At 45.7% G+C, this 22068-nt stretch overlaps 1 protein-coding gene across 1 annotated transcript in view; it reads left to right on the top strand.

Moving 5' to 3' along the window:
* lamb1a (laminin, beta 1a) overlaps nucleotides 1–22068 on the top strand; it is a 37734-nt gene that overhangs the window by 5553 nt on the left and 10113 nt on the right. Inside the window, exons 5-23 of the mRNA XM_063197020.1 lie at nucleotides 142–330; nucleotides 648–711; nucleotides 1163–1362; nucleotides 3918–4038; nucleotides 4211–4399; nucleotides 5959–6135; nucleotides 6566–6678; nucleotides 7766–7845; nucleotides 8256–8391; nucleotides 8924–9082; nucleotides 9489–9616; nucleotides 10786–10906; nucleotides 11462–11663; nucleotides 14458–14601; nucleotides 14998–15229; nucleotides 15523–15686; nucleotides 15920–16144; nucleotides 16634–16851; nucleotides 17562–17658. Coding sequence (XP_063053090.1) covers nucleotides 142–330; nucleotides 648–711; nucleotides 1163–1362; nucleotides 3918–4038; nucleotides 4211–4399; nucleotides 5959–6135; nucleotides 6566–6678; nucleotides 7766–7845; nucleotides 8256–8391; nucleotides 8924–9082; nucleotides 9489–9616; nucleotides 10786–10906; nucleotides 11462–11663; nucleotides 14458–14601; nucleotides 14998–15229; nucleotides 15523–15686; nucleotides 15920–16144; nucleotides 16634–16851; nucleotides 17562–17658 — 2959 coding nt within the window. The remainder of the gene's footprint in view (nucleotides 1–141; nucleotides 331–647; nucleotides 712–1162; nucleotides 1363–3917; nucleotides 4039–4210; nucleotides 4400–5958; nucleotides 6136–6565; nucleotides 6679–7765; nucleotides 7846–8255; nucleotides 8392–8923; nucleotides 9083–9488; nucleotides 9617–10785; nucleotides 10907–11461; nucleotides 11664–14457; nucleotides 14602–14997; nucleotides 15230–15522; nucleotides 15687–15919; nucleotides 16145–16633; nucleotides 16852–17561; nucleotides 17659–22068) is intronic.

Raw genomic sequence — 22068 nt, 5'->3', positions numbered from 1 at the left:
CCTAGCTGGAACAATGACACATTTAAAGCCACTAATTGCACCTAAGACCAACATACAATTACTATTAATCCTTAATGTAATTACAGTGTATTGTATAATCATTAACAGCCAATCAACAAATGATGTTTTCTTTGTTTCCAGACCTTCCGCCCTTCAGCTATGGTGATTGAGCGTTCCTCTGATTTCGGCAGGACATGGCAGGTCTACCGTTACTTTGCCTACGACTGCGAATCCTCCTTTTCCTTCGTCTCCCAAGGGCCAATGAAGAAAGTGGATGATGTAATCTGCGACTCGCGCTACTCTGACATTGAGCCTTCCACAGAAGGCGAGGTGAGTACAGACAGAAGAGCGTAATATCCTGTACATCTTGAGTGGCTTTAGTCAACTTCCCTCTGTTGCTATAGATAGTCTTGTCCCGTTGATGCACCAAGACAGTGAACTAAAGTATAGGAGCGGAGAAGAAATCTTGTTATTCATTGCAAAACCTCAAATATTTTACACAAAGGATGTCATAATGAACTTCAAATAAAGGAAGCTACTTCTATCAAGTACATGTTCTTTCAATCCTATCTCTCTTTTGCATTGATGTGTTCATTCAATGGACTGGTTTCCATCTCCAAAGTGTAATAGCATCTCCATTCATGTAGGTCATCTTCCGAGTTCTGGATCCAGCATTCCGCATTGATGACCCATACAGCCCCAGAATTCAGAGTAAGTAGACAACCTGACAAATGCATGCGCGCGCGCACGCACACACACACACACACACACACACACACACACACACACACACACACACACACACACACACACACACACACACACACACACACACACACACACACACACAGAGCCAGACACGCACACACATACACAGAATCACACACACAGGATTGACTTTGACTCAGATGAAATGAAGACTGCTCTCAAAGACAGCTTTCAATCCAAAATAGCTTAATGCTTTAAGACACAACCCCTGTTATAATTTGGTTTTAGCAAAACGTTAAAGACCCCATGTTATAATGCATTAACAATGACTGTGTAACATCAGAGTAGTACTATGTTAGTTTGTGTGCTATGGTAGTTTGCAAAAAGTATAGAACTCTACTATGATCTTATTTTCCTTGTACATTCCTTGACTCCTCTGTGCCTCTCATGTTAGACATGCTGAAGATCACCAACCTGAGGGTCAACTTCGTCAAGCTCCACACGCTGGGAGACAACCTGCTGGACTCTCGCGTGGAGATCAAGGAGAAATACTACTACGCCCTGTACGACATGGTCGTCAGGGGCAACTGCTTCTGCTACGGCCACGCGTCCGAGTGCGCACCCGTAGATGGCGCTGCTGTGACCGAGGGCATGGTGAGTCTGTCTGGCTTTCCTGTGGTTCATTTCTCGAAAGCGTAGTTGTTAGAAGTTAGCAACTTGGGTAATTGCCAATGTGAAATTGCATTGCAACCAACAAAGTAGCTAACGTAGTTAGAACTACGCTTTTGAGAAATGCACCCGTTTAGTATTTCTGGTTAACATTTAGCCTCTTACTGCAGATAGGGTCACCGGCGGGCCTATTCACTATTTGCTGCAACTACTCAACTACATCATAACAACATTGCTATGACAGTTCTGAGAGCCTTGAGTAGCAGATTAAGACATAGCCATTACAATTTTGGTGACAGTAAGGTTATAACATAGGCTCTGCGCTAAGGGGTTAAACACATCGTTGTGTTACGCCTCACGGGGCATTTTCATCCAAGGCAATTTACAGTAGGCAACTCGTTGAATCAAGACAAATCAAATTATTGCCATGCAGAGGAGACCGTTGAAGGTAGCAAATACTAGGTCATCCCAGGTGAATTACGATCAAGAAAAACTGAAAGAATAATGAAAATGCAGCAGTGTTACAGGGTAAGTCCAATGTGACAAGTTGCACGAGTACATGAAATATCAATTAAGAACTTGCATTTAGAGTTGTTTGGATTAGAGGTGTTTGACAGAGCAGAAGAGGTTTACAACTTCTAAGCAAATGTACTGCCTTGCACATTACTCTAATTCAGTTTACATGGATTTCAGAAGTAATGTAGGTCTCATAGTTTTGATAGACCTGTGTGTATGTGCGTGTTCGCCCGCGCCCGCATGCGTGCGTGCGTGCGTGCATGTGTGTGTGTGTGTGTGTATGTGTATGTGTGTGTGTGTGTGTGTGTGTGTGTGTGTGTGTGTGTGTGTGTGTGTGTGTGTGTGTGTGTGTGTGTGTGTGTGTGTGTGTGTGTGTGTGTGTGTGTGTGTGTGTGTGTGTGTGTGTGTGTGTGTGTGTGTGTGTGTCGGTACATACAGTATGCGTGCAGTCACACATTTGCACAAACCAGTGAGCTGTGAGAGAGTTTGTGGGGGTGACACCAGCTACGTATTTGTGTACGTCTGTAATGAAAAAGTAACAGGATGGAATTCCTGTTTAGTCTACTGTAAGCTGTTTAGCCCCTCCACTCTGCAGCTGGCTAACTAACTGCCTCAAGGTACGTCAGCAGTACGTGGTGTGTGTGTGTGTGTATGCGCGTGTGCGTGCACCTGCGTGTGTCTGTTGAGTTGCACATATACACGTACATTTATAATAAACAGAGAGAGAGATGGGGAGAGAGGTGGGGGGGGGGGGAGAAAGAGAGAGTGTCAGTTTATGTGTGTGTAAGAGAAGAGTTTGATACAGTCAGCGAGAGAGAGGGTGGGCAAGAGAGAGAATTGGTTTGTGTAGAATAGTGCAGAGGCAGAGATTCAGTGTGTGTGTGTGTGTGTGTGCGTGCCTGCGTGCCTACGTGTGTGTGCGTCCGTGTGTGCGTATGTGTGTGGCTGTGTGTGTGTAGTACATGTGTGCCATGCTGCAAGGGCTCTTTGATTCTTTGCTTTGTAGCGGTTGGTGAGTTTCCCATGAAGGCCTGGCCTCCTTTGCTAGATTCATTCCAGTCGATGTGCTTAGCGTTTATTTAATGCAGACCAGATGCAAGCAGGACCCAAAGGATAAACATCTCACACAGCCTTTCAGAGCTCTCTTGCTCTTGCTCTCGCTCTTTCTCTCTCTCTCTCTCTCTCTCTCTCTCTCTCTCTCTCTCTCTCTCTCTCTCTCTCTCTCTCTCTCTCTCTCAGTCTCTCTCTCTGGCGGTACAGGAAGAGCTCTAGACAACATCATGTTTGATGTTGTGTTTGTGGTGGGGGTGGTGGTGGTGGCATGATGTCCCAGTCACATCCTTCCCCAGTTTCCAATCCAAAACCACCCAGCTAATGTAAAATTCAGATGAACTCATTCTTCATGATTAGTTTATTGTTATGAAACATGTGACTGATAGCAGCACTATTAGCAATCGAGTAATATATACAATCATTTTAATGAAGCATCCGTGCTACAGCTATTTTGACATAGAATCACACTGCAAAAACAAGCAGTATTGCCAACTATACAAATAATCTCTCTCTCTCTCTCTCTCTCTCTCTCTCTCTCTCTCTCTCTCTCTCTCTCTCCCTCTCTCTCTCTCTCTCTCTCTCTCTCTCTATCTCTCTCTCTCTCTCTCTCTCTCTCTCTCTCTCTCTCTCTCTCACTGACCTTTTCACATGCAATAAGTCAAAGCCATATGGGGTAAGGACTCCAGGGGTGGAAGACAAGTGGAGGACAGAATTCTTGAGCTTGATCTGTACAATACAATTCAACTAGCCAGGCTAAACCCTCCTAGTGACGCAACACCTTCGGTGACGACAATTATATATTGTGGTTAAAAGGTAGATTTTCGGAGCAAAGTAGCCATACCTGGTCAGGAGATACCTGTCGCTCCGTATGCCTGGATTAACTTTTCTCTCTCATTCAACTTTTCCCTGATATCCAAGAGCACCCAGCCACCTGTGTACCTACATATTGCTATCCTGCTTTATTTGTGTAGGTTCATGGCCACTGCATGTGCAACCACAACACCAAGGGCCTAAACTGTGAGAGGTGCCAGGACTTCTACCACGATCTCCCCTGGAGACCTGCCGAGGGACGCAACACCAACGCCTGCAAAAGTAATACTCAACATCACACACACACACACACACACACACACACACACACACACACACACACACACACACACACACACACACACACACACACACACACACACACACACACACACACACACACACACACACACACAGTTTCACATTTTCTGACATGTTTTGTCTATTCTCGCAGAGTGCAACTGCAATCACCATTCGCACGAGTGCCACTTTGACATGGCGGTCTTCTTGTCGTCGGGCAACATCACCGGGGGTGTTTGCGACGGGTGCAAACACAACACTATGGGCAACAACTGCGAACAGTGCAAACCCTTCTTCTACCAGCACCACGAGCGGGACATTCGCGACCCCAACATCTGCGAGCGTAAGTTTGCCATCATCATGATCTATGAACTTATTATTCAGTGTGATGAAGCAAACATACAGTACCTCCCCCCTACATGCACACACACGCACACACACACACACACACACACACACACACACACACACACACACACACACACACACACACACACACACACACACACACACACACACACACACACACACACACACACACACACACACACACACACACACACAAATATCCCCTTCACCCAACCAACCACTACCAACATATGGTGAAGAGTTTTTTTGTCTAACAAGTAAGGATAGACTGATATATATGTCGGGCCAATATCGGGCCGATATTTGCATATTTTAAGTGTATCTGTATTGGACGATACGCGTGTGGTTTTGGCCGATACGCAATATTTATTATTTCATGTCATTCGTTTTTTTTTTTTTAAAGCACCAAGACACATTCTTTTTTTAATTAATTGATTGCTAGACATTACTTGATTGTTAGAGTGGGTGTTTAAAGTTCTACCTCAATTTGATAATGTTAAAGGAATGTTTATTTTTAACTTGAGACCTGGAATATTTGTCATTTTTTAACCTTTTTTTTTAAACCCATATCAGCCCCAAATATCGGGTATCGGAAATCGGGTATCGGCCAAAGGGTGATGAGAAAAAAATCGGTATCGCATCGGCCATTAAAAAACCTGTATCGGTCAACCCCTACTAACAAGGCTTTTTACCCAATATTTCCACTGCCTTTCTTTTCACTACTGTCTCGTACTTAAGATCTTTTGGTTTCTTTTTTGTTTCTCCTCTGAACCCCTAAACAAAACATGTACCTCTTAAGCAGCACCATCCTTCCCAACCCCAAAACTAACCCCAACCCCCAGTCTCCACTTCCACACAGATGTTTGATAAGACTCCTTTATGATGCCCTCTTTTGACCCTCTGGGGCCACCATCATAATGTGACAATGGTCCTGCATGATGCTGCTGCTCCCCCGCTCTGCTCTGCGTTTGAGCTGATGTTATCTCCTTAGTAGTGTCTTCCTCTTGCCTGTCTGCGTCCAGATGGTCTACACATTACAGCAAATTACTGTAAAAGAGAATAGAACGACCTTACATCCATGTCGCACAACAAAAGTCTGACACAGAGTTTACTAACTATATGTTTCTGTGCTGGAGCTGATATCTGATATTATCTTGCTGGCGTGACTTTTCCCTATGCGGTGTGCAACTTAGACTCTGTGGTCTGTATGAGCAATAGACTTAGCACTTTCGTTCTCATTCTCAAAGTATGATGCAAGTATATGTTGCTGTGTCTGAATTGATATGATGTACAGCATTGTTCCAAAACTTCTCCTGGTGACCTTGCCGTGGCCTAAAGGTAGGGCACTGGGTTACTACGCCTGTGACCCAGGCTCGATTCCAGCCTGGGTCATTTGCCGATCCTTCCCCGTCTCTCTCCCCACTCATTTCTTCTCTCCTCCACTGTCCTGTCAAAAACAAAGGCAAAAAGCCAAGAAAGCCCTAAAAGTTATTTTTGAAAAACCTTCCTCCTGATGTCACTGTCCCTCCACAGCCTGTAACTGTGACCCGGTGGGCTCTCTGAACGGTGGCATCTGTGACGCTCTGACGGACGTGTCTGGTGGCCTGATCGCGGGCCAGTGCCGCTGCAAACCCAACGTGGAGGGAGAGCGCTGTGACCAGTGCAAGCAGGGACACTACGGACTCAGTGAAGACCCCCTGGGCTGCAAACGTAAGAATGCTAGGCTGGTTTTGCCTTCTGAAGTATTACTAGAAACTTGAGAAAATTTATTTTTAAAAACTGTATTAAAAACAATTACATTTTGAATTCAATTGTAATTGCTTACGTCGCAGCCACAATCTTACATATATCACATTTCAGGTCCAGGGATCTAATTTAACTTTTTTCATCACAAGCCAAAATGGCTAGTACAGTAGATGTTAGTCTTACTAGCCAAACACACACACACACTAATGGGTCAAAGTGGCTAGTAAGGTGGTCTTTTCTACCAGCCAAACTGAAATTTCACCGTGATTTGGCCAGTTGGCTGGTGTGAATTTAGAGCCCTGCGTGTGGACACACACTATAAACTCATATTGGTGTTGGTTGTTGGTGGTGATGTACAGCAACTGATGTGTACATGTGTGTCTTCCAATCCCAGCATGCACCTGTAATGCCCTGGGTACGGTGCTCGGAGGAAACCCGTGCGACGCAGACACTGGAAGCTGCTACTGCAAACGTCTGGTCACTGGTAGAAACTGTGACCAGTGTATGGTGAGTTACTGTATTATAACCGAAGAGTTCAGATGCAAAACCCCCTAACTCCATTTCTGAAGACCTGCACTTCTATATTTTTAGAGAACCCCGTTGTTGGTTTGGTTTACATTCATGTACTTGATAATACATATAAATAGTTATATTACATAAAAAAAATGCAGTTTTGATAGCTTTGTATTAAATAAAAATGAATTAAGATTATTATTTGAAAAGGCACTTAGGGGGTTTGTTATTATTATTATTAAGAGGTGTTGTGTGGCATAATAATAACAAAAACATATATATATGAAAATAATGCATACTTTATCTGTGAGGGAACATTTTTCATACATTTCAGAAAATTTCACTTAGCTGTTCACAAAGGGAAGCCCCAAGTAAAGACCTCTTTGTCCAACTAGGTGGTCTGGCTGTTCTTAATAATGCATATGTTACAGCGCCGTTAACATAATATTACCATATTCCTATATGTTTGCTACAATCTATTTTTAAAAATATCTGTATATACAATCATATTGTATGAGGTGGAACAAATCAAAAGAGATGAATATTTCTCAGTCTCAATAAACAGTTGCCTGAGCTTTTTCTCTCTGGCGCCAAGCCTGTAGAGGCCATCAGATCTCATCGTGAAATAATAACAACTTTCACAAGACCCACTTTACTATTCTCAGGGCCGCTGACAGCTTTGGCTGGGCTCAGGACAAAGCACTCTGAAAGGGCCCGCTCCCTTCATAAAGCATTCAATATAATCGGGATTCGATTCTGGGCCCCCCATCACGCTGGGCCCGGGACAACGTACCCCCTTTTTCCACCTGTTGGCTTCCTTGACTATTCTATTACTATTGCTGCTGAAATTATCAAGAACATACTGTGTAACCCAAACTGTGACTATTACAACAACTGAAGAAATACTTAACAAATGCAAAATGCTTATCAGATGGCCTAACACTGCCTCCTGGCTCCGTATAGGCCTGTAGGCTGTGGCCTGGGGGAGTGCTGCAGGGTGTGGGGCTGCCTGAAGGCTCTATCTGGGTGGTCTGGCCCCCTCTTTTTACGACGTGTACTGAGATGTTGTTTTGTTTAACAGCCGGAGCATTGGGGTCTCAGCAACGACATGGACGGATGTCGGCCCTGCGACTGCGACATGGGCGGAGCTCTCAACAATAAGTACTTAAGCAGTTTGTTTGTTTTTTAAGGTCTCGCACTCGGCAATGAATAGCTAGCCTAGCAGCAGGAGGCCCTAGCACTGTTGGTTAAATGCAAATGCCGGTCTTGTCTGTCTCTCTGTGTATCTCTCTTCCTTTCTTCAGTCTCTGGCCCTATCTTAAATGTATCTCCTTCTCGTTTGAAATCAAATAAATTCGAATTGACTCATTCTTCATGATTACTTAGTTGTTATGAAAGGTGTGACTGATTGTAGCAATATATACAATCGTTCTAATAAAGCTACATCCATCTGTGCTACATCTATTTTGACATAGAATCTCGCTGCAAAAACAAGCAGCATTGCCAACTACACAAATAATCTCTCTCTCTCTCTCTCTCTCTCTCTCTCTCTCTCTCTCTCTCTCTCTCAGCTGCTCTGCAGAGACGGGCCAGTGTCAGTGCCGAGAGCACATGTTTGGACGCCGCTGTGACCAAGTGGAGTCTGGGTTCTACTTCATTGCTCTGGACCATTACACTTACGAAGCAGAGGACGCCAAATTTGGGCCTGTGAGTGTCAGATCATCTAATGAGGCGTCTGTCAAGGCTACGTGTATGTCCTCAGCACAGAGTATTTCAGAAAGTAGATAATCTATTAAAATGAGTGAGGCCTTCAGTGAATTAGATGGGAAGGCTTTGCAGACTAGTGTAATTTTTACTTTCTGAACACGTCACAGCCGGTCGGTGATTTCAGACAAACTGCAATCTCTAATTCAGGGGTTCCCGACATATTCCAACTTTGGGAGTATTTCAGAAATGAGATCATCCATGTAATTGACTGAGGAGTATAAGTGACAGTGAGTTAGAAGGAAAGGCTGCGCACAGCAGTGTGAATTTTACTTTTTGAACACGTGAAATCGGTTCATGTCCACAGTGATGTTCACAAACTGAAATTGGTAATTGCTATCTGATTTAAAGGGTGTATTCCCTTACACTTATGATTCTGTGATTGTTGGGAGCATATTACATCAGTTTTGGGGATTTTGGGAACATTTGACTGGTTGGGGACTTTCATTTTTTAACAGATTCTTCTCTCTTTCAGGGTGTGACAGTGGTACAGAGACCCTACCCAGTGGACAGGACTCCCACCTGGACCGGCATCGGGTTCGTGAATGTCCCGGAAGGAGCGTACTTGGAGTTCAACATCGATAACCTGCCCCACTCTATGGAGTACGACATTCTCGTGCGCTATGAGCCTCAGGTACAGTCAGCACACTATCAAAGTCACTTGGAAAGAAATACTACTTTACATAGCGATACAAACGGCAAAGCTTATTAATAGCTATTCCAAATAAGAATAGTAATGTCGGTTTTTTTTTTAGATAGAATGTTCTAATACAGTTCATCTTTATCATTAAATACCAATTCTGAAAACAACTGGGAAAGAGATTCTGCCAGTTAAGTCTAGGAACTAAAGCGCTAGGGCACTGGGTTACTACGCCGGAGACCCATGTTCGATTCCGGCCCGGGTCATTTGAAGATCCCTCCCCGTCTCTCTCTCCCCACTCATTTCTTGGCTGTCGTTCACTGTTCTGTCAAGAATAAAGGCAAGAGTTGTCGTGTAAAAGTGTAAAAGTGTAAAAGTGTGTGTTTCTGAATGCGTGCAGCTGCCGGAGCAATGGGAGGAGGTGCTGATGACGGTGATCAGGCCCCGAGTGATCACCCCAGACAGCAGGTGTGCCAACACCATGCCAGAGGACGACAACCAGCGTGTCTCTCTACACCCTGGATCCAGGTGGGCTCATTGTTTTCTCTCTCTCTCTCTCTCTCTCTCTCTCTCTCTCTCTCTCTCTCTCTCTCTCTCTCTCTCTCTCTCTCTCTCTCTCACACACACACACGCACACACACACGCACACACACACACACACACTTCATCCTCTCAATCCTCTTGAGCAGGGCTGGACTGGCCATCTGACATAACAGGCATTTCCCGGTGGGCCACTCACCCTCGTGGGCCTTTACATTTCTGAAAATAGGACTCCAAGAGGGTGCGAGGCCCACCGGTGAGTCAGTTCTGCGTCAGTTCTGAGGGGCCCCTTTAAGCCAAAAGTGCCCAGGCCCTATACCCCCACCCCCCCCCCCCCCCCCAGTCCAGCCCTGCTCTTGAGTGCCAGAGAGATGTAGCATGCTTTTGATGTCCACCAGCATCTAAGCCCCTTGATGTGATGTTATGTCTGCCATATGAAGCCAGCCTGTAGGAGAACGTGTGTGGTGGTGTCATGCAGCACTTCACAGCTCCATTGGACCATGTACAATATCAAACATTAAAAATGCATGTCGAAAGAGCCCATATTATGGAATGTGCTACTCATGAGGGCTACGAAAAGTGGTTTACTGTTATATCAGGATAATGGTCTTCAAACAGAACAATTTGCCATCAGGAATGAACATTTTACTGCTTTTGTTTGTGAAATACCACAGAGACTCCTGTACAGGAAACACTGAAGCACATGACACTGACAAGAAACACAGACAAGAGTGGATACTTCCCCTCCTCACAAGGCTAACCTTCACTTACCAGCACTATCCTGTACTTTGTTAGGCTCTCGCTACTCTGTACTCTGCTGCACTATTGTTTACTCTGTGCCCCTCTCTGCAACGGAAAGGAAAGCATATTCAGTATCCTTAGAATGCTATAATTTAGTGCCCTATGTAGGAATGTTTAAAGTTCTGTGAGTTAGTGTGGTGATGTCACAGCCCTACTGTGACGCTAATGGTAGGGCACTCGTCTGCTATGCGGCTGACCTGGGTTTGAATCTGGCCCGGGTCCTTTGTCAACCCTTCCCCATCTCTCTCTCCCCACTTGCCTCCTGTCAATGTCTTCACTGTCCTATCAAATAAAGGCAAAACGCCCCCCCAAAAAAATCATTTAAAAAAAAAAATGTGGTGATGTCACCTCTGCAGGTATGTGATGCTCCCCAGGCCGGTGTGTTTGGAGGCCGGCCTCAACTACACCATCCGCCTCAGCCTGCCCCTCTACTCCACGCTCACCGACATCCAGTCCCCATACACCCTCATCGACTCTGTGAGTGTCACCTCTTTTAATTCAGCTAAAACGGCAGCCGTGAGCCAATGGTTAGAAAGCAGTGGTTTTAAGATCAGAGGGTTGCAGGGTCGAATCTCACCCTCACCTCTTCCTACACATCCATCCATGGCAGAAGTGCCCGTGAGCAAGGCACTTAATCCCACATTGCCCCCAGGGACTGTAACCAATACCCTGTAAATAGCGAAGTTAGTAATAGCGTAATAGCGTCAGTTTAGTGTAATATAATGTCAAAATGTAGTTCCTCATCCACTCATACAGCAACTATCAGAATTTCTTTGTCATATCACGTAGCCTTTCCATAGTTAAACACGTAATTTTACAATATAACTGCCTCCTGAGGTACAAACACAGTTTGTTACAAAATGTAACTTACGTGGATGTACCATACAGACTTATAGTTAGTGTACTGTAAGCACAACTATTATGTTACGTGCTGACTGTTACACTGAAACACACTGTAATAATGACTTGTAAAATGGAAAGTAACCCTATGTGACCCATTTTTACTTCCCCCCTTCTCTTCTCCTTGTTCAGATTGTGCTGATGCCCCACTGTAAGAACTTGGACATCTTTACTGGCTCCGAGGGAGGTGACCTGGTGACCAATAATGCGTGGGACACCTTCCAGCGCTACCGGTGCTTTGAGAACAGCCAGGGCGTGGTCAAGACCCCCATGACAGACATCTGCAAGGACTACATCTTCAGCGTGTCTGCCCTCCTGCACTCCGGAGCTAAAGGTAATGATGAATTATACTGTAAAAAAATACATACCGGGGGGGGGGGGGGATGGGGGGGCGCTGTGGCGCAGCGCGCTAAGCCCCCCACATTTGGGCTTGCATGCCCACCCACGGGGACCCCGGTTCGAGTCCGGCCGGGGTCATTTCCCGATCCTCCCCTATCTCTCTGTCCCATTCGCTTCCTGTCACCGTCTTCGACTGTCCTTTCAAATAAAGCCATAAAAAGCCCCTAAAAAATATATATATATTTTTAAAAAAAAAAAAAAAAAATACATACATAGAGAGGACTATAAATGAACTTTTTTCATCACTAGCCAATTTGACCAGAAGATGCAAAGTTTGAGTTTCCTTTTCTATCAGCCAAACCACCATTTGGCCGGTTGGCTGGTGTTAATTTAGAGCCCTGCATACGTATACCTTGTATGGGTAATTGTATATGCTTTGATATGCAGTATAGTACTACATACAATATTGCATATACATGTGGCAATATGCACACACACACGCGCGCGTGCGTGCATGCATGGGTAGACGAAACAATACTAGCTTTTCCTGACAGGGACTCACTCAAGCCCTATGCCTGTCTTCACACATACTCCCCTGCCAATCTACCTCATACACCTGGCATTCATCGCACAGGTTTTAGCCCCTCCAGCCTAAGACCTTCCTTTATGTTTGTGTGTGTTCCTGTGTCTGTCATTGTGTCTGTATGGACGCGCGCACACGCATGCACACACGCGCGCACACACACACACACACACACACACACACACACACACACACACACACACACACACACACACACACACACACACAGGTATCTTCCTTTGTGTGTGTCTGTCACGGTGCATCCTCTGTGATCCCTGTAGTGTCTCTGACTGGTGCAAGTGTGAGCCTGTCCTGTCCTGTCCCGTTCCCCTCAGGCCTGCTGCCTGATTGCAGAGTGCTGCAGCTCAGCAGACATTCCGTCACATGAGAGAGTTTCTCCCTCTCTCTCCTTCCCTCTCTCTCTCTCTCTCTCTCTCTCTCTCTCTCTCTCTCTCTCTCTCTCTCTCTCTCTCCTTCCCTCTCTCTCCTTCCCTCTCTCTCTCTCTCTCTCTCTCTCTCTCTCTCTCTCTCTCTCTCTCCTTCCCTCCCTCTCCCTCTCCCTCTCTCACAAAACACACACACACACACACACACACACACACACACACACACACACACACACACACACACACACACACACAATGGCAGTAATTCCCTCCGCCATTGTCAGACTGAGTTATACGCGCCCTGCAGGCACTGCGATTACAAGCCGCAATCTTGGCAGCTCTCTCGCGCTAATAATAATGATACGCTTCATTCACAAAAGGGCCTCTATGTAGTCTACCTTTCTTTTGGAGCGATCGTAAACAAAGCCCATGGGGTCTAAACGTGAGGACATACTTTATTTATTTTTGTTGTGTTTTTTTGACGTTTTCATGGCTGTCTTGTCATTCGTCGTTGTTTTATCTCACTGCTCTTATCTGCTGTTTTCGACTGTGAATCTGTTAGCTGCTCTAAAATGACACCTGTGTAGTGGCAATAAAGAATTCACCTTATTACCAACATTAACACACAGGTATTAACAGGTATTAAAGCATTTCATGGGTATTTATACTTGAAAGATGGAAGACAATATGAAGATGCTGTATTATACAATATACGGATATGCAGATTTTAACATTGTATGAAATTATATTCAATTTCGTCAGGCTCAATTTCCAGATTTCTAGACAAGATAGACAACGCAGGCAGGCTCATTATTTTTTCCAATATGTACCCTCTGGTTGATATGTGAGATAGTGTGGTAAAAATGTACCCAGATTGGCCCCTATAGAGGGTATAATCACACTAAACCAAGACATTCATGCAGAAATGCGACACCGCTGTTGTAAATTGTGTAGGGATTCACAGATGTCTAGGATGTCAGTCTTTGCTTTGAAATGCAGTCAGCCATAACAACAGCTGTCATCGCATGGTCTTCAAGGAGATGGAGATTTGCTTGGTGTGTGTGTGTGTTCTTGCAATGCTTGTCCACACTTGGAAGAGCGCAGATATGGCCCGGCTAAATTCCTTTTAAAAGCAGGCAGATAACATTTCTATGTTTCTATGTGAAGATTTAGATGGTAACTGGGCTATATTCATACTTGTAGATTGTATTCCTATACTATGCAGAACACTGCTGAATGTTCATGGGACATTGAGCATTGTTTAATTTGCCCGTTTTTCTCACACCTGTTAGTGTCTTGCACAAGGATATTCCAATCTTCCTAAGTCTTCTTAAGTCTAAACAGCAATCCTAGTCAGACACAGACAAGATTAAGGAATAAATGGCATTATTTCACACGCCGAAGCTACGAGGTCTGTCTTCACATTCCAAGTAAATTAGACTTGGATTTTGTTTCCATATTGTAACATTACACACTTAGAGATGAGATGCTACATCGGTTAGCTCTATAAACAGAACCGGGGTAGCCCTGGAACACCCGAGCCTAATTGCAGTATTCTGTTTGAAGGCTAATGCACGTCATTTTTATATGGGGAATAGAAATAAAGTGAATGATTTTTGTTGTTTTTAACATAATTATAGTAATGTTATCTTCAACTGTATGTTGGGCTTCGTTGTGTTGTTACACACATTGTTACAGTTAACTGTATTGTACAGCTCTATCCACTGCGACACAGACTGTTGTGTGGTAAAGTTGTCCACCCTCAATCAAATAGTAATAGTGTTTTAACTGTGATTGTTATTTTTTTCTGTTGTCTCCAGCGTGCGCGTGTGACCCTATGGGCTCTCTGAGCACGGTGTGTGACCCCAACGGCGGCCAGTGCCAGTGTCGTCCCAACATCATCGGCAGGAACTGTGACCAGTGCGCCCCCGCCACCTTCCTCTTCGGACCCTCTGGCTGCAGAGGTGAGTTGCCTACATTTAAGGGTGCTGCTACTGTATCTTCATCTGTGCCTGTGTCTGTAGACAGGTTTGATTTAACAGTTGAGATCTCATACATCTGGTTTGAATGTTTGTGCTGTCCTATCCCATAGCCAACTTCCGATTGTTTGTTGACATTTCTTGTTTTTTTTTTTGCTGACTGCACTAACCACCAAAATCTCTCTTCTCTCCTTTCTTCCTCTCCTCCTCTGCCTGTTTTCACCTTCCATATCCCCCCACCCCCCGACTCCCATGTCCTCCTCCCCTCTCCTCTGCTTTCCTCTCCTCTCCTCTTTCCCATTTCTTCGGCCCTCTCTTTCCCCTTTTCTCCTCCCGTCTCCTGTTCTCCCGCCCTCCCCTCCTCTCCTCTCCTCTCCGCAGCCTGCGAGTGTAACCCCCAGGGTTCACTGCATGCCTTCTGTCATGAGGCCACTGGTCAGTGTGACTGCGTGCCCGGTGCGTATGGCCGCCAGTGTGACCGCTGCCTGCCACGTCACTGGGGCTTCCCCAGCTGCCGCCCCTGCACCTGCAACGGCCACGCCGACTCCTGCGACGCACACACCGGGGAGTGCCTGGGCTGCCGAGACCACACCGCCGGACACAACTGCGAGAGGTCGGTGTCGCATATTTCGAGAATTAGAACATTGAAGTCTATTACACTATACATGGGTTCACCGTGTTTATAAAGACAACGTTGTGAGGAGAGGCAAGACACTGGCAGCCAACCAAGTGAGCAAATTTTTTGACCGACAGCGGTTTCCAACAATCAGAGGTTGAGTTGTGCAAAGCTAGTGTCGTGCAGCCAGGAGAAAACAAAAATGTAGAATCCCTTTATGCATGCTCAGAGTTAGCGCATCACATATGTATTATATATGTAGTATTAATCTTTTTGGTCACCATCAACAGATGTCTCAGCGGTTACTACGGTGACCCAGTTCTGGGCTCCGGGGACCACTGCCGGGCGTGCATGTGCCCCGACGGACCAGGAAGTAACCGCCAGTTTGCCGGCGAATGCTACAAGAGCCACGACTCCTTCCAGGTGTTCTGCGTCTGCAGTCCTGGATATACAGGTCAGTGGAAAAAAATACCCACTAACTAAATTATTCGCACCGTCTATCATTATACCAAACAACATGGCAGAGAGATATATAATGACACGCTTGTAGGAACTCGCCCGAGTCTTATAGAAGTGTTCCCTCTTTCTTTTTCTTCTTTTCCTCTACTTCGTATCCTGTCTGTGGGCCCCTATCATTCCCCCTCTCATTTCCCTTCTTCCTCCCTCCTTCTTTCCTGTGTTATTCAGGCCCCAGGTGCGACGAGTGTGCCGCCGGGTACTATGGCAACCCTCACGAGGCGGGTGGCAGCTGCCTGCCGTGCCAGTGCAACAGCAACATCAACATGATGGACCCAGGGTCCTGCGACGCGGCCACGGGCGTCTGCCTCAAGTGCCTGCACCACACCGAGGGCCAGGACTGCGGCCGCTGCAAGCTGGGCTACTATGGCAACGCTCTCACTCAGAGCTGCAGAAGTGAGTCCCACTCAACTGCCGCTTCTCAACTGGAATGCTTTGCTGGTCTTTGAAAAATAATCTATAAAAAAATCCAGCACACTGGTCATTGTGCACCAAAATATTTATTGGGCTACAATATTTTTGTCTTGGACATTCATTGGGTATTTTTTTTACCATGGTAGCCCACTAAATACGTTACTGCCATTGTGGCCAGTGTATAGTTTTTTTATATAGGTTTTTTATCTGCAGCCTGATTGGGTGGTTCCCAACACACATGCCTGCTTGAGCTGTGAAAAAAACATTCACTTTATTGAACTATTATGATGTACATCTAAACAGACTTTGTGTCACTACTAACATACTAAAAGTTGGTAGTGCCGTTGATGCTGTAAGTAAGCTCTAAGTTAGGGTGTGTCTAAAATGATATGTAATTTTTGGAACTCGCTTTGGTTATAAAGCGTTTGCCAAATGCAATGTAATGGAATGTAATGTAATTTATTTTCCCAGAATGCATCTGTAACATCCAGGGCACTGACCAGCAGTCGTGTCCGTCTCTGGGCGAGTGCCACTGTGAGCGCTCCAGTGGGCAGTGCCAGTGTCTGCCCAACGTGGTGGGCCAGCACTGCGACCTGTGTGCCCCCGACACCTGGAACATGGGCAGTGGCAAGGGCTGCGAACACTGTGACTGCAGCCCAGACCACTCCTACGGCTCCTCCTGCAATGAGGTGCATACTACGTTACTATTTTATACATTATATATTATATATTATTATATTATAATATATTATACATTATATTACACTTTTCAGTCACTTTTATACAGAGCGACAGTCAGTGGATTTTTGTGAAGATTCACATTTTTCCAGGTCATCTGGGTCAAAAAGGAAGTCCGGTTGCCTACAACTACACTAAACTCCTTTCACCTAAAATAGAAGGCATAAACAAAAAGTAGATATGAATACAAATTACCTTTTGTTAAGACTGGGAGCCCTTCCTACTTGACGTGGTCAATATCAAACTCTTGCCTTACTCACTACTGTAGCAAAGGGATTTGAACTCTAACAAGGATCATTGTAGGCAGTTACAGTAAATTGGATTTCCAGTTTTTGAATGTGAAGCTGTAGCACTTTGCAACAGTTGTCAGTACATTATAGACACAATCTCGCAACGAAACATTTTACAAAGTGACATTTGCTGGAATTTAAATTTAAATTTAAATATTGTTTTAGTCGAAATTGTGGGTGCAAGGGACTCTATAAGACAAGTGTTTCGCTCCATCCGTCCATCCGAAACCATTTCGCGACTTAGATCTGCAGGAAGACAGACCTTGTTTTTGTCACGAAACAGTGTGCAGTCGTCTCCTCTTAGGAAATACTTTTGATGGATTGCCCATGGAGTATCTAACCCTGTCTTGTGTTCTTACTGCCTTGTACAGATCACGGGCCAGTGTTCCTGCAAGCCCGGCTTTGGAGGCAGAACATGTCACGAGTGCCGAGAGTTATTCTGGGGCAATCCAGAGGTGAAGTGCCATGGTAAGTACACGGGTCCCCCACAGCCATGCAGATGTTTACGTTTGATTACACATTCATCTCAACGATATATAATTTTACGACTTTTATTTCTCATCCAAGAGGAGATTAACTAAATGTTTACGTTGGTCTGAGAGGATCCACATCTCATGGCAGCCCTAAATGAAGGGAATTCAAACTTGTTGTGTTATTAAATATTAAATATGTAGGCCTACATAGTACACTAACATATTGTATGACATCCATTTACGTAACATGTTGGTATTTCTCCCACTGTAAATGATGAGCTGCTCAGGCGTACACTGTGTGGGTATTCTGTGTGGTTATCTCAGGTCTGAGGAGCAGTAAAGATTACATCCACAGCTGGAAGGAATGCCTGCCTCTCTCTCTGTCTCTCTGTCTCTCTCTCTCTCTCTCTCTCTCTCTCTCTCTCTCTCTCTCTCTCTCTCTCTCTCTCTCTCTCTATCTTGCTCTCTCTCTTGCGCGCTCTCTCTCTCCCTCCCTCTCTCTCTTTCTCTTTCTCTCTCTCTCTCTCTCTCTCTCTCTCTCTCTCTATCTTGCTCTCTTGCGCGCTCTCTCTCTCTCCCTCCCTCTCTCTCTTTCTCTCTGTCTCTGTCTCTCTCTCTCTCTCTCTCTCTCTCTCTCTCTCTCTCCCTCTCCCTCCCTCATCATCCCACGCTGTGGCCCAGCTGTAAATCTTAGTTAGTGGGACGACCCATCTGTCATTGCTTCCCCCAATATCATACCACAGCCTACACCACTACACACACACACTCCACAATTACAAACGCATGCGTGGCGCACGCACACACAGACACAGACACACACACAGACACACACACACACACAGACACACACACACACACACACACACACACACACACACACACACACACACACACACACACACACACACACACACACACAGACACAAACACACACACAGCTTCTCTCTCTCTCTTTCATTCTCTCTCCACACACACACACACATATGCGCACGCACGCACGCACGCCCACCACACACACACACATACACACACACACACACACACACACACACACACACACATACACACACGAGTGGGGCTGGTCGGTTTTCCTCCTCTTCTCTTCTCTTCTCTTCTCTTCTCTTCTCTTCTCTTCTCTTCTCTTCTCTTCTCTTCTCTTCTCTTCTCTTCTCTTCTCTTCTCCACTGACTGCCTGCCTTTTTACACTGAAAGCATGCGGGGGATGGCTGTGTCTGTCTAAGCCTCTCAATATCCTGTGTGGCCCCACAATACACCTTTGTTCAGTCCTGTCGGAGAGTGCATGAGGAGGAGGAGGAGGAGGAGGAGGAGGCAGGGATGGCTACACAGGAACCCCCTCTCCTCTCCGGCAGAAAGGAGGCTTTTGTACTGCGCTTGTGCCGAACGAAGTCCCCGAGCGCTTTGAACACTCTGTCGTGGTTGAAGGGCATGCTGCTGACCCCATGAACGGGTTACTTGTGTGTGTGTGCTGGAGGTTCAAGGACGAATAAAGACTGAGGCATTGACTGGTGCATCAGACTTTTACTCCAGCAAATAACTTTGTGCAGTGGCCAGTTTCTAGTAGAGCAGAGAAAAGCTGCATTTATTTTATTGCTCCAGCTTTGGCAGTAGAGGCGACCTTTTCCTTTGTTACTCAGAACAGGGAACTAAGCACTTGGTTGTAATGGGAGGTGATTTAGCGGACATCAGTGGGATTTCCATCCAGCTTATTCACAGCACTTTTGGGCATTTACAGTAATTCAGCTTAACAAGACGGCCATCAAGACGGCTGTTTTATGACCACAGCATTTGAAGTGTTTCCCAGGGAATCAAATTCTACATTAGAGAACTGTCCTAGATTATTAGTTGTAACTGGTGAACAGAAACTGTAGACAGATCAGCAGAAGGTTTAAAAGGTTGTAAAACTACAAAATTGCCCACCCACTGCAAAGTAAAACGTATTGCCTTTGGAGAATGTCCAGCCTCAGCACGGCTTGGCTAAACGTCTTATTGAGAAGTTACAAATGCTTAACGGCTTAACATCCTGTGTGGAGAGAAGAGTTTTTTGTGTTTCTGTCTGACCTTATAGAGTTTCCTTTGCCTGGTTTGGCCCCATATTGAGCGTCTCTCAGTGGGGATGGGGGCGGCTATTGCTCTGGGAGACAGGGCTCGGGCCGGGGCCGGGGCTGTGGCCGAGCTCACAGGGGTGTCTCAGCTGTTTGTTTGTATAGTCGGTACAGCAGGAAGCGTCCAGTGTTTCTCTGAGACCAGACTGCAACCTCTCAGTCCCCCTGCCCTCCCCCACAAACAGTCCCAATGATGGCCTCACGTTTCTCCATTTTGCCTCATGTCGTGTGCTTTTAGTCATGTGCCCGTGCTGCTTAGAAACTCTTAAAGATGCCTAACATTTTAACTTGATTTTGTTTAAACGACTCAAATGTCATCATTGGAAAGCAATTAAGTCAGTAAAGTCATTAGAGAATTGGGTCTGACTCTGACAGATGACCTACAAAGATGACTGAACTGCTGGAAAGGACTCTGAGCTGTGGTGTAGGCAAGGGCACTGTAAAATCAGCTCTTCCTTGCCTCCCTCCCTTCCTCCCCACGCAGACGGCAAATTCTTACTGGAATGTCTGCCAGATGGAGATCTTTAGCTGAAGGACGCAAAAAGTGCAATACTGTCCTCATACACCTCCCCCTAGTCTCTCTCTCTCTCTCTCTCTCTCTCTCTCTCTCTCTCTCTCTCTCTCTGAAAAAAATGCAAATTCCTATTCTTCCTCTCTCTCTCTCTCTCTCTCTCTCTCTCTCTCTCTCTCTCTCTCTCTCTCTCTCTCTCTCTCTCTCTGTTTCTTCCCATAGACTCCCTATTCCTCCTCCTTTCCCCCCTGCCCCACTTCTGTATGACTCTCTTGTTGCAGAAACTCATGTTGGGCTTGAGTGATGCAGAACATATGTTCCACCGAGAAGGCAAAGCCTAAGGGTGAGAGAACGAGAAAGAGGAAGGGGTTGTGTAAAGCCGCTGTGTTAAATAGGGCCTCATGTTTCATGGCCCCTGGGACTGGGGATTGTGTGAAAAATGTTTATGTCAAACTCTAAAGAATTTTATAACTTGGCTATAAAATTTGCGGAGGGGAAAAATCAGATGACTAAATCAAGACACGAAAGTGGTTAGAGTTACAGTTACTAAGTTCCAGTAAATGATATTTGAGCAGACATCATGTACATATCTGTATGCAATGTGTTGACTTTGTGCAGCAATGGCTACGATTACATGACGATTTTAATTCTGAATTTAATTAACTTAAATTCTGAATGAAGCTTAATTCAGATTCCGAATAGGCCCCGTGTTTACGCAGCCCCCTGCTGTGTTTAGCGGAGTGGGACAGGCGAGTTGTCATATGTAGGTGTGAATGGGGATGCTAGGCTCTTCCATTTATGTCCTCGCACCTGGTCCCTGCACCACGGTTTGTCTTTTGCAACTCTTGCCTGTGTAAACAAGAGTTGCGTTTATCTGCGAGGGGGTGAGCGAGTTGGGGGAAGTGTGTGTGTGTGTGTGTGTGTGTGTGTGTGTGTGTGTGTGTGTGTGTGTGTGTGTGTGTGTGTGTGTGTGTGTGTGTGTGTGTGTGTGTGTGTGTGTGTGTGAGACAGAGACAGATTGCCTGTGCGTAGGTGGATGCTTTTGTACATGCATTTGTGTGTGTGTGTGTGTGAGAGAGAGAGAGAGAGAGAGAGAGAGAGAGAGAGAGAGAGAGACAGACAGACAGACAGACAGACAGACAGACAGACAGACAGACAGACAGACAGACAGACAGACAGACAGACAGACAGACAGACAGACAGAGACAGTCTGATATATAGACTCTAGCAATGGGGAGACACTCCGAACTCCATTTGTTTCACTGCTACAAATCCCACAGTGAGCAGGAGACAAAAGGTCACATTCATAGCATACCTCCACTCCAGCTAGACCCAACCCCAACGCCACCGCTGCCTGCCCGAGGGGTCTTGTCTTGGCCCAATGCAGCCAGGATTAACCCTGCCCTAAGCCCCTACTTCCAGACCTTATTATTGGGCTTCAGGAATGCCCTGGAGTGTCTGTGGATGTGGTGTGTGTGTGTGTGTGTGTGTGTGTGTGTGTGTGTGTGTGTGTGTGTCTGTGTCTGTGTCTGTGTCTGTGTCTGTGTCTGTGTCTGTGTCTGTGTGTGTGTGTGTGTGTGTGTGTGTCAGTGTATCTCTGCGTCGGTGTCTGTCTGTGTCTGTGTGTCTTTTTGTCTGTTGTCTGCATGTCAACACTTATTGAGGTATTCATGGGTTGTCACGAATGAGGTTTTTGTTTGTTGTGGAGCTGACAGCATCTAGTTGGTCAATCAGCCGGCTTTTGTTCTACATCACTCTAAAAAGGCCCAGA

The sequence above is a fragment of the Engraulis encrasicolus genome, chromosome 4 (genome assembly GCF_034702125.1).
Source record: "Engraulis encrasicolus isolate BLACKSEA-1 chromosome 4, IST_EnEncr_1.0, whole genome shotgun sequence".
NCBI lineage: Eukaryota > Metazoa > Chordata > Actinopteri > Clupeiformes > Engraulidae > Engraulis > Engraulis encrasicolus.
This window is presented reverse-complemented; position numbering and strand designations above follow the sequence as displayed.